This window comes from Bradysia coprophila (genome assembly GCF_014529535.1).
Source record: "Bradysia coprophila strain Holo2 chromosome X unlocalized genomic scaffold, BU_Bcop_v1 contig_173, whole genome shotgun sequence".
NCBI lineage: Eukaryota > Metazoa > Arthropoda > Insecta > Diptera > Sciaridae > Bradysia > Bradysia coprophila.
The window spans coordinates 2350706-2365629 of record NW_023503302.1 but is presented as its reverse complement, the minus strand read 5'-3'; the positions used below and the strand labels follow the sequence as shown (position 1 = coordinate 2365629).

The window sequence follows — 14924 nt, the reverse complement described above, 5'->3', positions numbered from 1 at the left end:
AACATCATTGGTACTTTGAGATCTTTAAAAAAGCAACAAGAAAGAAAAATTAAAGCTTTCTCGGCTCAATAGAATTCCCTTTACATCACAAAAGTATAACAAAATTAGAGAAATAAGAGATGTCCTAACTGATGGAATATTTAGATGTTCGGCTCTGTAGGAAATTAGGAAAAATATTCTACGCTGAGAAATCTGGTGTATCAAGAAGGTACGCTCGATTCATATTTTGTTCATTGTTGTTTTATTATTGAATTCACAAATGAATTGTGAAATTGACCTAGTAAAGTCTAGATAGACATCTGTTGGTACGGTGTATTTGTAAACAACAGACAAGTTGGTTGTCAACAATATAGTCCTATAATGTTCTCGCTGTATGTAAGGTAATTTATCTTAGTTCGTGCTATTTGTCAAAATTTTGAGTTTGAGCATTGATAACGTGGAAAGTTTTGATGGCATTGGCTTAGAGTAAGTGTCAACTTTAAGTATGTTTAATTAATTAACGATTAAATCAATAATTTCATGAAAAAGATTTAATAATTAAGAGCAACTTATATTTTATTGATGTTGCAGCTTCGTGCTATGCTGATCGCGGCAATGAAAGTATAAACCAGGTATGGTCCGAGGTATGGTCTATTCATATTCATCTATTCATCTATTCATCGCTAGGTCCTCCGCTCCATACAAAGTTTGACATTCGGCCATACCTTGTGTTCATTGGATCGTGGTTCGTGCTTTTGTATGAATCTTACTTCGTGCTACCATACAAAAGGCATAGTACGAAACTGGATACATCGAATCAAAGTTCGTGCTATCAAAATTTTTGCATGTAAATTCCAATAAGCGAACCAATACCATTTCTTGATAGCACCGACTCAGATAAGTTACCTTACTTCTATCCAACACATTGCTTAAAACAATAAAATATTTTTCATAGTAATTTTATTACGAGGTTTCTTTTGTTAGAGAACTATCGCCGTTTATGAATTTATGCATTTACCAAAGAATATGCAAAGAAAAAACTTTTAAATAAACGAAACTTTCCAAAGACATACTGTGCCACCAGTCAAACCTTTTTCTTATATCTCCCGTTCAGGGCCTATTATTGGTAAATTCATTTACTGAATTACCGATATTTACTGAAATTTACCCAGCTTCGATAATTTCAGTAAATTATCATCCTTGTTGGTAAATCGGCCCTACTTGATCCTAACATTTAAAATGGAATCTTTTGTGGTGTCGTTGAACATGAATCAATAGAAAGACGTCCTAGTTTAGAAATCTTAATTTTATATCTGCACTTTGCTAAGTTAAAGTTCACTGGTTGCTACCTTTCATTGACGACCCTCTAGTAGATGGATGTATCAGGAGTGTCGGAAATAACCCATCAATGAGTTCATCAAAAAGCAACAGATTTAGTATTTATGGAGTGGTAAACCGTGCGTGGATATTGGATTTTTAAAAACAAATTAATACTTACCCTTGCCCACAACTAAACCTTAGCACTACAACTGCTTGGTTGCAGATGCGCTGACTTAACTCATTATGCATACACAGCAACCAATATCCCGAGGCATCTGTGACAATAAGCTGTCGTTTAATTCAAACATATTGATTAATTGAACAATAGAGGCTGCCTTGACTTCTGGTTGCTTGACAGGAAAAAAATTGATAATCGTAAATTAAGCATTCAGTGGACGAAACAGAAATTATATCACAGAATCAAATCATGGATAATGAACAGAACCGAAGCTCTTCCAACTATGACGTAAATTCAAATCGAGTACGAAAGTCCCTTTTTGTTCTAAATTCAGGAAAGGTAAGTTTGTTAGAATGTCCACATTTTTCAAACATTTATTGGACTTAATACCACACAACCGTTTTACAGTCAAATTTAAACGTAAATGCCGTATCATTTCCCTCGGCTACCCGTCTGCCGTCTTGTCATAGTCGATCATGTTTTAAAGCCGGCCTTCCCAGTGGTTTAGTAATTCAATGTAATCCGAGAATTTGGCGCAATATTTCTTGTCGTAATTTCGATTCACACGATGATTTATCAAGACAACCATCCGTTTGTTATACGTCCATGGAAACTTAATATTTGAAACATTATATTAAATTGCGACTATTGTACATTATATAGACACATCATCGACGACATAGTGAATGCAACATTGCCCATCGTGCACATCGTCCGGTCGTGCTACCCAATGGAATTTTTCAATTGACTTTACGTGATGGAATAAAGTATAAATTCAATGTTATTCCCTCATTACACTCGTTTCCGTTTATTTGTGCTCACATTTTTAGAATTGATATAACACTGGATAAAGCGGTACGGCTGACAAACGTCTTCCGTGGAATTGATGTATCAATTGATGCAAAGGGAACATCTTCTTCGATTACCCATCCGAATGGGAAAGTGAATCAATACGGATCTGAGGTGGAGGTAGTTTGTTACGATGGTACGAATAGAAACGACTTCGTGTAAGGAAAGACGTTCATTATAACTGGCATCTAATGTAATCGCAACAAAATTTTTCAAGTCGATATGCGAAATTCTGGGAAAAGGGAATCAGCTTCACATCATCAGCATCAGCGCTTGTCTATCGTATCGATTCGGGCGGTGTTCGTTCAACGGGTGACACTATAACCGATTTACAAACGGAGCATACAGTTTTCATATTTCTATGGTAGTATAAATATTAGGGCTGTCTGTTCGCGGCGCTATTCAATCAGTATTTCATTCTCAAATAATTTAGTGGATCACGTCATGGTCGCAAATATTTCACAGAAGCTATGAGACTCGTTAGTCAGTCGACACACACTCGATACGATGATGGAACGGACGAGATTGTTATAAATGGAATTCGGATAACCCAAAAACCGTACGGTGTGGTGAAGTAATTATACGCTCGAATTATTCAACTGTGGTTGTAGCGTAAAAATCAATTCTGTTCGAAGGATTCATCGATTGGACAACAATGTCGTAATTAGTACAAATACGGAAAACTGCTCGTATACATTAACCACGCCGGAGATTCACAGTACGGCAGCAATGAAGGATACTCCTCATTTGTTTGTGAGGTTGGTGAATTTTTTCTAGGTTGTTTTTTGTTGTTTTATACGTGTCGTGGCCGAGGTCGTTAAGCACACAAAAGTGGCGTTTTCACCATTTGTCCCATTGCCAAGTAATGTATTTTACGTGTTACGGCATGTTTTATTTTCATTTACATTGCCTAATCACGTAAAGCATTGTACCTTACGAGGTTCCAAGTTGTGTATTTGATAAGTGGGGTGTTACAGCCCGACCCGGAAGTAATATACTATTACTTAAAAACTTGAGATAAAATGTGCCGCCCGTGAAGTAAAGTTAATTATGTTGTTAATGGCATTTCATGTCTTTTTGGTAAAAACAAATTTACGATTGTAATGCCCACACATTAAAACAGAACTAGAACAGGTAAATTCGAGATTTACAACCTGTTGAAATGAATGTTACGATATGCTACAGGTAAATGTCCCTCATATTTTCCATTTTTTATGTGTACTGGGCGTACTGTTACGTCATTCGTTACGAGCCTTCTCGAAACGATGAATTAGATGAAACGATATGGCATTTTTGTTGAGCCTGACTACCGCATTTGAACTGACCCAATTCGACTACATTTTTGTCTAGGTACGAAAGATAGGAAGACAATTTTTAGAATCTTCTGCGGGAGTAATTTATAGTAAAAAGTAGAGTCGATTGCCGCACTAATACCTAAGACTGCTGCTCAAATAAATCAATGAAATTCAAAAATCAAGGTTTTCATTGTAACACGCCTGCCGTGTCTGAACAATTTTTCGAAATTTAAACTTGTCGCCATTCAATAAAAATTTTGATTTTTTTGAATTTCTTCATTTTAGTATTCGATCTGTTGCCGTTCCAATAAGACACTACATTTAACGAATTTTTCAATTTACAGACGATCGACACAACGTGTTCACTTCAATGGATCGTGTTTCCTCGTTCGCTTTGACGGTAATTCAGCAGGATTTGACGATACTAATCGGCTAAAAGTCTATTGAAATTTGAGAACATCAACGGAAATATTAAATTTTTTTGTCGAAATTTGCACTCATTTTATTTAGTGTAGCTGACAGCGTGAACGTGTGTGCTTGAGACAAAGAGACATGTCGTTACACAACTCTTGTCCAACAAAGATTTGTCCATTCAACCATTACTCGATTACCTTTTCGTTTTTAAGTAATGTTGACTTAGATAAAAATGGTAAGCGGATGGACGTCTTCTTCGTCGAATAAAGGCCGACAATATTTTAGCTACTTAAGAACGTTTTTGTATTACTGAGACCAATGCAGTATATAAAATATGTAAATTATATAATAGTTAGCAATGTGTGGGTTTGAGGAAAATATTTTTAAGTTCGGTCTTCGAATGAAAAGAAAAATTCTGACAACTTTATTATGCTTGCATTACCCGCTCTCATAACCGAAATCATATCAAAATTGTTTTGTCGATCTGTTTATTTCTTTTTGGAATTTTTGGCATTTGCAACAGCTTTACCGCCACCGCCCTTTGCATTATTCGACAATTTGATTTTCTTTTTCGGATTTGCCTCGTCATCGTCTTCTTCATCCTACAAGCGAATTTAAAAACAAAATCAATTTTACACCGTCGTCTATCGGGATGCCATTATTCGTAAACCACTTACGGCATCTTCTTCGTACAAAATTTCATCTTCCATTTCTTCACCGTAATCTTCGATCTCTTCGACTACTGCACCCGGTAAGTGTTGACCGTGAATGTGCACCGGGCCATTACCTTCAATTAGCTTAAATGTAACTGGAGCTTCCGGAAACTCCAAGTCCGTTCGAATCGAACGCGTTTCGCCCACTTTAAGCACAGCAATTGGAATTTTGATTGGATCTCGTAATGACATTGCTTCGACCTATGAATTATGGAAATGGTTTATTGTAACAGGCTGTTACAGGATAAGTGGCTCTGTCTCGCCATACCTCTACAACGTTAAATTCATTTTCCTTGGCATCATGGCCAAGTAGAATCTGTTTGATGATTAATTTGAAGTTGTTGGGGTATTCGTCTTTGTTTTCTGGATCCCAGGTCACTGATGCACCCGCTTGGGAAAGTGTTACGCCTGCAATTAATTTAAGAATATTGTTAGTGCTCAAGAGTTTAACAACCGAATCGTTTATTTAGAATCGCTACAACATTGTGAATCTTGTGGACCCAATCATTTACGCGATTGTCAGTGTCGTTCTGTTCGCACAACTTACAAGACACCTAATGTCTTTGGATAAATTTCTTTAATTTAAAAACACAAACGAATCGCGGTTTGGATTACAGAACAATACCTCCACACACGATACTAACCGAAGCAACATGTTTGACAATAGACAATTTCAACGAAATTACAGCCAACGATATTGCTTCTTGAGTTCAACATACGAATACGAAGCGCAATTACTTTCGGTAAGGTCAATGAATCACAGTACTGAATGACGGCATAAAAAAAATCGCTGAGAGGATCGTCTTAAATTGTCAGCCATCTAACACTAGCTAATCATCCTAGCTGAAATATTGAAGTGGTTGACAGTATACATTCATCAAAAATCGATCAAAAATGCCTTTAATAAAAGACAGCATAGCCATTTCAGTGTAAGCAAATGGTGGATCGAATTGTTTGTTGTTTTATTGTCTTGTCTTGCAAACAGTAATTAACCATTTTGCTAACCTTATTCGAGAGCTTATACAATATCGACAAATCATGAAAATGTTTTGAGAATATTCTGGTTGTTATGAATCGTATCTGCGAGTATATTAGGACGGAAACGTATGGGTATAACCGGTACACAAATACATACAACAGTGAACTTTTAGCTAACACGTTTCCATTATTAATTGAAAAAAATTAGAGAAATTCCATCGTACGTTCAATTGCAAATGAAAATTGGTTTTCAGTACGATGAGATTAGTATGTTCACAGTCTCTTAGATCGGGAATAAATTGTCTAAATTTATCAACAAAAGAAATTCCTCGGAGACCAAAATGCCGCTAAGTCTCCACGTGTTTTACATTTTATACATAAACAATTTACCGTAAAAAAATTCATCAGCCATTATAGATGTGTGTTTGTCGAAAAAATCAATTAATCGTTTCACTAAAAAAATTTTACGTTTAAAAAAATACTTTTTTCACTTCCAAAGTAAAATTGTTTCATCCAAACAGGATAGAGGTATGTTGAGAAGTTCAGAATAAAATGTGAAGGCGAATGACAGTTCGAAATGCAGGTGACAAGTCTGGTAACCAAGTCAGCCAACGTTATAAACAGAAATGAATTTGTACGCGCACTTTTTTTTGAATGACTGCTTCAAAAGATCTGTTTTTTTTTGTTCCATTGTCAAATTCAATTCAATTCAATATAGAGTGTTATGATGAAAGGGAAGAAGATATTTTGACAAGTACCCCAAGGCAAGTTAAAATAAACTGGTTTTCTGTCCTCTCAACGTACAACGTTGAAAGAGAAGCAAATACTTTGACAAGTACCGCATGGCAAGTTATAATAACTAGTCTTCGGTTTTCTCGCTCACTGATCATAACAGTCTATTGAAAAAAAAACTACACTCGCGGAATTTCGAAAACCGACAATTCTGTTTTGTGGTTTACTGATGGTTTTATGTGAATTTTGCATGTATAGAAATCAGAAATTCAAGTATTGTGGTTCTTCCGCACTTAACAGGTTGACTTATGGACATTTGTATTGCGAAGATGTTTTTGCTAAGATCAAAAAAGTATAATTTTGGAGTGAAACGACAATAAAACACAAAAACAGAAAATGTGTTCACAACTTAGAGTAATTATACCTAGAGAGGAAATTTGTACGACGAAATGTGGTCCCAACATCAGTTTGTATAATACGCATATTTCGTATAATTTTACACCAATACATGTATGCGTTGACGCTATTTCGCTCTTGATAGTTCAATTTGCCCTCTTAATTAAGAGCGCAAACACACATACCAATTAACATTTCGTATTTCATGTTGGGACCACAACTTTTACGTAATTTTGTTCGAAATTTCCTCTCTAGATATAATTACTCTTAGGTTCACAATTTAAAAACTCTTAAAATACAATTGAATCTTTACTTTTGCAATAAAATAAAGATTTATTGCAAAAGTTATCATAGTCGTCAGCTGCCAAATAGAGTAATATTTTGTATGAAATGGGTTTTTTACAGTGTTTTAAAGTTGTTTGACACACTGTCAAGTTTGAATACCCTATTAATTTAGAGTACCACCAACGCACTTCAAGCATGAGTGGTACTCTAAATAGCAACACTGTAAAAAACCATTTAATAGTATTCTATTTTGGTAGCTGTCGACTCGGATCACTTTTGCTTGAAGTGCGTTAGTATCACTCATGCTTCATTTGCTGTAGTTGATCCACATTTAAAGAAATCGTTGTACAGGACCAGATCGAGCAAGGCTCTACGTCTACAGATAGTGCCTAGACTTTCGTCGATATTTCCTAAAAATTGTGTTCTGCAGAACGTTTCACTATGACTATTTCGTGTTCGTATTGCACACATACCAGAGTAAATCATCGGCAATCGTTAAAAAAAACTAACAAGAAATCATTCAATTTACTGTTACTGCACAATAAAACAAATTAGTTGTAGCGTAGTCCGACATACTTTTTGTTGCTGGTACAAAAAGTGAACGGTTTCGATTTTTGAATACTGAAAATCTTGTGAAACCATTATAAGGAAATTTTACAGCTCGTTGATGTCTCAATGGGCAATTTTTATATAAAGTATGAAGGAATGAAGAATGCTCTTTACATGACGGATTCCACTTCCTCTAATCTACAAATTACTGAAAATTGGTCACCCATCGTTTGTTGCGTTCAAGATTTAAAGTAAGAAAACTCATGCTTTGCCTTTGTCGGTACCGTAAACACGATTTTCAAGATTTCAGGACACTAATCTTAACACCCATTTTGCTTTATAAGACTGCAATAGCTAGTATTTGTAACTTATTAAGTAGCGGACGGGTTGTCCGTTTGAATGTGCACGTTTCTATTTCTGATATTTCTGACGAATGACTACTTGTGTCCGTGCATGGAAATAATGCGGTATCCAGGTATCCTAGATACCGGGAAGTCGTCGGGCGAAAAATTGGATACCGGGAAATTTAGCCTTTTCTTTTTTGACTGTAAAAATTAGACCTCACCAGGAAGTGTATATCAGCGAGAAATATCTATAAGCAGGAAGAATTCAGTACTAACCAGGAAATAGCTGTCACCGGGAAATCGGAAACATCTATCACCGGGAAGAACTCACACCGGGAAATATCTATCAGCAGGAAGTACTCACTGGGAAATATCTATCAGCAGGAAGAATTCAGAACTAATCGGGAAATAGCTGTCACCGGGATCACCTGGAAGAACTTATTGAGAAGTTTCTACCGACGGGGGAAGAACTTATTCGGAAGTTTCTGTTAGCCAGAATTTTTTTTCTTGTCAGTGTTCAGCGGGAAGTCTCTATCATCAGAAGTTTCTACCAACGGGAAGAACTCATTGGGAAGTTTCTAACAGGGGGAATTCTATCAGCGGGAAATTTTATTTTGTTAGAGGACAGTGTTAAGTCTTTATCAGCGGGAAGTACTACTCGGGAAATTTTTATCAGCGGGAAGAGCTTATCAAGAAGTTTTCGTCACTATCCGAAACCGATGAATTATTCTCTTCAACGAACTAAACTTTTGATGAGTTACTACTTCTGGTGAAACAGTTCCTAATAGGGTGCACCTAAGAATTTAAAAACTTCGCCTGCGGCGCTTTTATTCAAATTAAAGTTTCATTTAGAATTTTGAGTTTGTACAGTTTCAAAGAATGGTATACTATTTTTGCATCATCAAAAATCAATCTTCAAAAAAATTCGCTCGCTCCGCTCACGATTATTTTTTATATTTAAGTAAATTAAAACAGAATTTCCGAAAGATAGTTATGCCCAACATATCTGGCAAATAAGAACAGAAGATAATATTCCAATGAGTTTATATCTGTTTTATCAAAGGATGGGCGCGTGGAGTAACAAACATTCTCATCTACAAATTAATGTGTGAAAATTCATGCAGATGAAACTCACGAAAAGGATATAGCATTGTCAAAACTAGAGTTACACTTAAATATGCAGAAAATGACTAAGAAGGGCTTGGGAAATAATATTCGCGCCACCGAGAAGTCAATTGCGACTCACCGGGAAATTTTTGTCACAATTTTCGGATACCGGGAAGTTTTGACCTGGTTACCGGGAAGAAAACATTATTTCCATGCACGCTTGTGTCAGTTAGAGAAAATTGTCGTCGCTGTCGGCGAAATAAACATCTAGGAGACTAAAGTGAGACTGTCTTTAGGAAAAGCGAGATAATCATTTGAATCGGTGGAACAATATTTAGAAATTTACTTCCTACGTACGAAATGAATCGTATTATTGGACAAACGACTCAGTTAGCATAAACACGGTGACGAGTATTTCTCATTTACATTCCTGGCCGTTTTACTTCTATTGTGTTGTAGAAGGACGCTTCTTTAGGTACACTCCTACAAAAATGAATTCAGTTTTTGAAAAACGATTAGTGTACAAATCCGTCACAGAAGTCAGTCACTAAAATTTTGGATGGTTCAAGGAAACTTACCAATAATAAGTGGATTGATCGCCTATCAATATTGGAACGATACTATGTTAAATTGACTGAACAATGTAGGTCACACGAAAGAGATAAGCAATCTGGTAATCCTAGTGTTTTCATTCACTGCCACATGAAAAGCAGTGATTTAGATATCTAGAGCTGTAAGGAGCACTAGACACTTTTGGAATGTACACAAATGTTGGCATAGTATTGTACTAACGATAGACACTGAAGTCCTTAGGAGTGGTCATTTGAACCCAATACACCCTAGAAATCTGCTGCACCAACCATTACTCATTACTTTTTTTAAATCGATGAGCGACTGCAAAGGATGTGTGTGTTGTACTTGCAGCACCGAGACCTGTCCACAGCAATATTCCAACAATACGTGTTGCTTACTGATATTTAAGCTAGTCAAATCGAGGGTATTTTACTCACAAGGGCAAACTACACAGTTTGAAATGTATGCAATGCTTGTATGTGAAGTACGTCAGTCATCAAAAATAATTTTTTCCCACTCGGTCCATATTTAAGAACCGGAGCAAGCGAATGCTTTGAAATAGAAATAAGTTGCAAAGACGATAGACAAGACGCTTCCTATTCAGCAGCAGCATAAATGAAAGCACACGTACGTACCACATTGCGAAATCTCAAACCGACCTCCATAACAATTGAAGTTCACTTCACTGTAAGTATACTTTGATAGTATATCGTTGCGTTACACAGTGTATGGTTGGCATTTTTCTGACCCAAGCAGCGAACAAAACACCATTCGATTCAAATGAAATGAAAATTTTTATTTCATTATTTTACATTGATGTCGAAAAGCTCATTTCTTTGCTTTCTTTTCTTTGCCAATTTTCTGATCTTCTGCGTTTTCGGCATTTTCCTTGGCGCGCTTAGCTCGAATACCAATAAGACGGGCATCAACACGAGCCTGGAATAAATAACAACGTTCATTAGTCACACACACATCGAGGCAATGCCGAATGAGTTTAATAATTACCCGGCGAAGTGTATGGAAAGCAGAGAATTTCTTCTCATCGTCAGTGATCTTTCTGAATTCCACAACTGGTTCCGGTTTCGACAGAGGCAAAATTGGTCCTTGGAATTGTGTAGCAAGTTTGCGTTCCTCTTCTGTGGCTTCACCCTTGCGCAACTTCTTCTTGTCGTGGATCGGGAACAAGATCAATCTGCTTCTGTATTCTTTGAGCCGTTGGACATTTTCCTGAATGCCTTCGACCGATTTGTTGCGGCGACGATAATCAACAGCAATGCCGATTGTTTGTGCAAACTTTGGTGTGATTTTTGCACCCTATGGAAATGGAAAAACACAAAACAATTGACATGTCAATTTCCACAACTTAACCTCACATTTTATATCAACAACAAACGTGTACAGGCACTTTCTAACATTCGGTCAACAAAATCACGCACAAAAAACCGTAATTTGGTTCGACACTGGTAATTTCACAACAGGACTACTCACTTTCAATTCTTCAACGGAGAAACCTCGTCCAATACGCAATTTGGTATGGTAACGAATTGATGGACATCTAACAACCGGACGAAGTGGACCAGCCGCTGGACGTGGGAACAAAGCTTTCGCTTTTTTGATACGATTCTGACGTCTTCGTTGCTTCCTGGCCGGTTGGTTGAACCATGTTCGCACATGTTGTTGCCAGTATTTATGGAAATGAGCATTCGGGATCATATTATTTCCTTTACCCATCTTGAATTATTTTCTGAAACAAAATAATGAAGACTCGGTAAACACAACAAAAATAATATTCCGGCACGATCTGATCAATGGAACTAGTAACTGAGAGGTGTAGCAAGACACAGATTTAGTTTTAATATTTATTTAACACAAGATGATTGATATTTTTGCGGATTAAGTTTTCAAAAATCAAAAATACCTTCTTCACACGCAGCCCGAAGAAATAAAAAGAACTAATATTTGACGAATCGAAATGTCATCGAGAGAACGAAGGTTTGGTTCACTTAATGTGGGTGTCAGGCATTGTGGATGTGTTCGTTTGTAGTTCGAGGTTTTTGGAATTGAAAAGTTTTTTTGCGGGAATGATGATTGACATTCAAACTTCTTTTTTATTTTGAGAACATATCATACAATGCCCTGGACTGAAGAGAGAAATCGGAGACCTAAAAAAAATCTACCCGGACGAAGAAGAAACTATATTGGCATGTTCGAGGAAAACAATGAATTGAATTTATGATATATTCGAATAAATGAGCATTAGATACAAAAATTGAGATTGACTTCCTACAACTTGACAAGTTTATCAAGTTCGTGAGTCGCATTTTCATTTTGTTTTTATTTTAAAAGGTCTGGCCCCACACGGTGGGGCTGAACAACTTTATTTTGCGAAGGTCGTGATTATGGGATATTTTTATTGAAAATGATAGAGGGATATGCTACGAGTAATTATCAAGCGAAATCAAAATCATTTAGCAGGGATAGCATATAAAATCTCCATGTAGTAACCCTCTCATGGGACACATGGGATACTGAAACACATCTAATGGAGTTTTAAGAATCCAAGTGGTGGTATATGAATGAAAGAAGCTCCTAACATTCGTTTTAGACCCAATACACAAACATTCAGCCAAACGAAATTCAATTTGAGAAGATTCGACATCATCTCGAGGCACTTAACATTTTTTCTTCAAAAATTCTCATTTTTCTTTCAAAAATATAAGCAAACCATTTAGATTAAGGTTTAAAACTAACTCTTCCTAAAAATTTGCAGAAAATATAACAAATCTCGCTGTTTTAAAGTGAACAGGCTATGGAGTCTATTAATCACGAGTTCGCACTGGAAAAACTATCAGGTGGACCCTGCACACAAAGAATATTGAAACTGTTTATTTTAAGCTGTTTTCGATATAAATTCTTTTCATTCTTAGGAAAACTTAAGTGATTAGTTGATTTCGGTTTATTATTTTTTTATTTTAAGAGAAAAATTATGGAAAAAACGTTGAATAAATGTAAATATAGCGGTACTTTGGTTAAATCTGTAATTGCTGCAAAAAAGTGAGGAAATTCGAGATGATGTCGAATCTTCTCAAATTGAATTTCGTTTGGCTGAATGTTTGTGTATTGGGTCTAAAACGAATGTTAGGAGCTTCTTTCATTCATATACCACCACTTGGATTCTTAAAACTCCATTAGATGTGTTTCAGTATCCCATGTGTCCCATGAGAGGGTTACTACAAGGAGATTTTATATGCTATCCCTGCTAAATGATTTTGATTTCGCTTGATAATTACTCGTAGCATATCCCTCTATCATTTTCAATAAAAATGTCCCATGTTCACGACCTTCGCAAAATAAAGTTGTTCAGCCCCACCGCGCCCAGGCTGTACTTAGAATTGGCCAAGGAATCCGAAACAGCAAAAAAAAAAAAAAATTCCCCTAGGCTGATTTTTATTTTCGGGGTAGTAGCATGAGGTTGCACACATTGTTGCTGATATCACTGGCATTCGCGAACAACTGTAGTTAATAGCTGAGAAGCCCAGCTATAAAATACCATAAGAGCGTTGATGATCTACGGTTTCACTCGGGCAGAGTAACTCTGTCAGTGTTCCAGACTAAGACTTTTCAACCGAAAATATCAACTTTATTTGCAAATAATATCGACAAATCATGACACAAAATGTCGCGTGAGGTATGTCTGTTTTTTGATAATGAGTTACAAAAAATGTTGTTTGTATGCTTGCTTAGAGGACCGAAAGTAAAGCTGTCAATGACATCGAGGCGAAGTATTTATTTAGGCTCTACCTGTGTAATTATGACACGAGGCCGTACCACAAACCCCAATAAGACCCTATTTGTCCCGGAAGTACATGCAATTACCTGTAACTACTTTCCATCACTACAGTCGGCGACTCTGAAATAAGTTATTCATTTAGTTTCAGCACTCCAACAAACAAATAGTATTTTGCATAACAAGGGGCGAAAGTAAAAAAAATTCAAACGTGTGAAGTTTTCAGCCCGCGCCGCAGGCAAGGGCGGCAATCACACGATTTGAATTTTTTTACTTTTGCCCCGAGTGATGCATACTATTTTTTATGCCAAATACTGCGGAAGATTTGTATTTTCGGTCCGAAACATAATTTTAATTAAACTGTTGAGTTATCAACAAAATTTGCTGTAGAAACACCAAAATGCCGAAAAGCGCGGGGGTCCAGGGGCGGCAGCCTCCTGGATAAAAATAAAAACAATTTAACAAATGAAATTACTGTAAACATACATTCACTTGCTCACAAAACATTTGGCTATCGTCAACACAACACTACACTCAATGCGTACTTTCAATCAAGTGAACATCTAAATCTAAATAAATAAATAAAAAACATGTGTTTTCGAGACATATGAGAACCGAAAGTAAAATGATGACAGTGACATTTACTTTCGGCCCGCAAATACGCAAGCCCACGGGGCGAAAGTAAAATGATGACAGTGACATTTACTTTCGGCTCAAGGCCTGAATTTTTTTACTTTCAGTCACCATTTGAGGACCGAAAATACAAACTTTCGCAGTATTTGGCATAAAAACTTGTTTTACGTCTTTATACCACTAACGGAAGCATACATTTTGTTTGTATGAAATTCATACTAATAGTATAGTAACTATGAATTAAGAGTTGAAAATTGACTATTTTTTTTCAGTGTCATCGACTGTCATAACTATAAGAACTTTTTGACAACGATTTAAAAATAACTCTTAGGAGCTCTGTTTTCGAAGCCCAAAATTGTCAATTTTTTGTTGGAAAAAATCAAATGAACAAAAAATGCAAATTAAAAGCAATGAAAGTAGATAAGTAGGTATGGCCAGTCCATACAAGTCGGAGCACATACGGATTTGCATGGCGCCACCTCAAACAAACTCATTTCTAGTGGAAATTTGCACTAGAAATGAGTTCGTTTGAGGTGGCGCCATGCCAAATCCGTATGTGCTCCGGCTAGAACAAATTTAACGTTTGGCCATACCTATAAATTTACTTTCATTGATATAAAAGATCCTAACCTGTTAGACATGATAGTTTTACACCTTATTCACCTTAATTAACACTTTCTGAGCAAATAATTGTAAATTAGTCGATTTTTGGTTATGTTAATTTTTCACTCCAACAAAAAATTGGCAAATTTTGGGCTTCGAAAACGAGCTCCTGTGAGTTATTCTTAACTA

The 14924-nt window shown here is 36.3% G+C and overlaps 3 protein-coding genes across 5 annotated transcripts; 1 reads left to right on the top strand and 2 right to left on the bottom strand.

Annotated features, from left to right (window-relative positions):
• The first annotated feature begins 1549 nt into the window (after positions 1-1549).
• Positions 1550-4111, top strand: LOC119068130. 2 transcript variants are annotated; one of them, XM_037171591.1, is made up of 8 exons: positions 1553-1816; positions 1886-2068; positions 2141-2244; positions 2308-2484; positions 2544-2690; positions 2760-2900; positions 2962-3084; positions 3966-4111. In XM_037171591.1, exons 1-8 carry the CDS (start codon positions 1727-1729, stop codon positions 4066-4068), a joined length of 1068 nt encoding a protein of 355 aa, XP_037027486.1. In that variant the 5' UTR covers positions 1553-1726; the 3' UTR covers positions 4069-4111. The 2 variants fall into 2 exon arrangements, with proteins under 2 accessions (XP_037027487.1, XP_037027486.1); XM_037171592.1 differs by lacking the exon at positions 1886-2068 and having other exon boundaries at positions 1550-1816.
• A 203-nt stretch (positions 4112-4314) lies between these two features.
• On the bottom strand, positions 4315-6292 carry LOC119068132 (nucleoplasmin-like protein). 2 transcript variants are annotated; one of them, XM_037171594.1, is made up of 5 exons: positions 6117-6292; positions 6040-6054; positions 5017-5156; positions 4713-4949; positions 4315-4637 (listed from the first exon to the last, which is right to left on the bottom strand). In XM_037171594.1, the coding sequence occupies exons 1-5, from the start codon at positions 6136-6138 to the stop codon at positions 4524-4526; spliced, it is 528 nt and encodes a 175-aa protein (XP_037027489.1). In that variant the 5' UTR covers positions 6139-6292; the 3' UTR covers positions 4315-4523. The 2 variants fall into 2 exon arrangements, with proteins under 2 accessions (XP_037027489.1, XP_037027490.1); XM_037171595.1 differs by lacking the exon at positions 6040-6054 and having other exon boundaries at positions 6117-6291.
• A 4198-nt stretch (positions 6293-10490) lies between these two features.
• On the bottom strand, positions 10491-11726 carry LOC119068131 (60S ribosomal protein L13). Its single transcript, XM_037171593.1, has 4 exons — positions 11631-11726; positions 11201-11456; positions 10718-11026; positions 10491-10648 (listed from the first exon to the last, which is right to left on the bottom strand). The coding sequence occupies exons 2-4, from the start codon at positions 11441-11443 to the stop codon at positions 10541-10543; spliced, it is 660 nt and encodes a 219-aa protein (XP_037027488.1). The 5' UTR covers positions 11444-11456; positions 11631-11726; the 3' UTR covers positions 10491-10540.
• Positions 11727-14924: the final 3198 nt, after the last annotated feature.

Coding starts and splice junctions, on each gene's coding strand:
- LOC119068130 (XM_037171591.1), top strand. CDS start 1,727: ATGGATAATGAACAGAACCGAAGCTCTTCCAACTATGACGTAAATTCA. Junction 1,817..1,885: donor TTGTTCTAAATTCAGGAAAG/GTAAGTTTGTTA, acceptor ACCGTTTTACAG/TCAAATTTAAACGTAAATGC. Junction 2,691..2,759: donor ACAGTTTTCATATTTCTATG/GTAGTATAAATA, acceptor CAAATAATTTAG/TGGATCACGTCATGGTCGCA.
- LOC119068132 (XM_037171594.1), bottom strand. CDS start 6,138: ATGGCTGATGAATTTTTTTACG. Junction 4,950..5,016: donor ATGAATTTAACGTTGTAGAG/GTATGGCGAGAC, acceptor CATAATTCATAG/GTCGAAGCAATGTCATTACG. Junction 4,638..4,712: donor TTTTGTACGAAGAAGATGCC/GTAAGTGGTTTA, acceptor ATTCGCTTGTAG/GATGAAGAAGACGATGACGA.
- LOC119068131 (XM_037171593.1), bottom strand. CDS start 11,443: ATGGGTAAAGGAAATAATATGATCCCGAATGCTCATTTCCATAAATAC. Junction 11,027..11,200: donor TCTCCGTTGAAGAATTGAAA/GTGAGTAGTCCT, acceptor CCATTTCCATAG/GGTGCAAAAATCACACCAAA. Junction 10,649..10,717: donor CTTTCCATACACTTCGCCGG/GTAATTATTAAA, acceptor TATTTATTCCAG/GCTCGTGTTGATGCCCGTCT.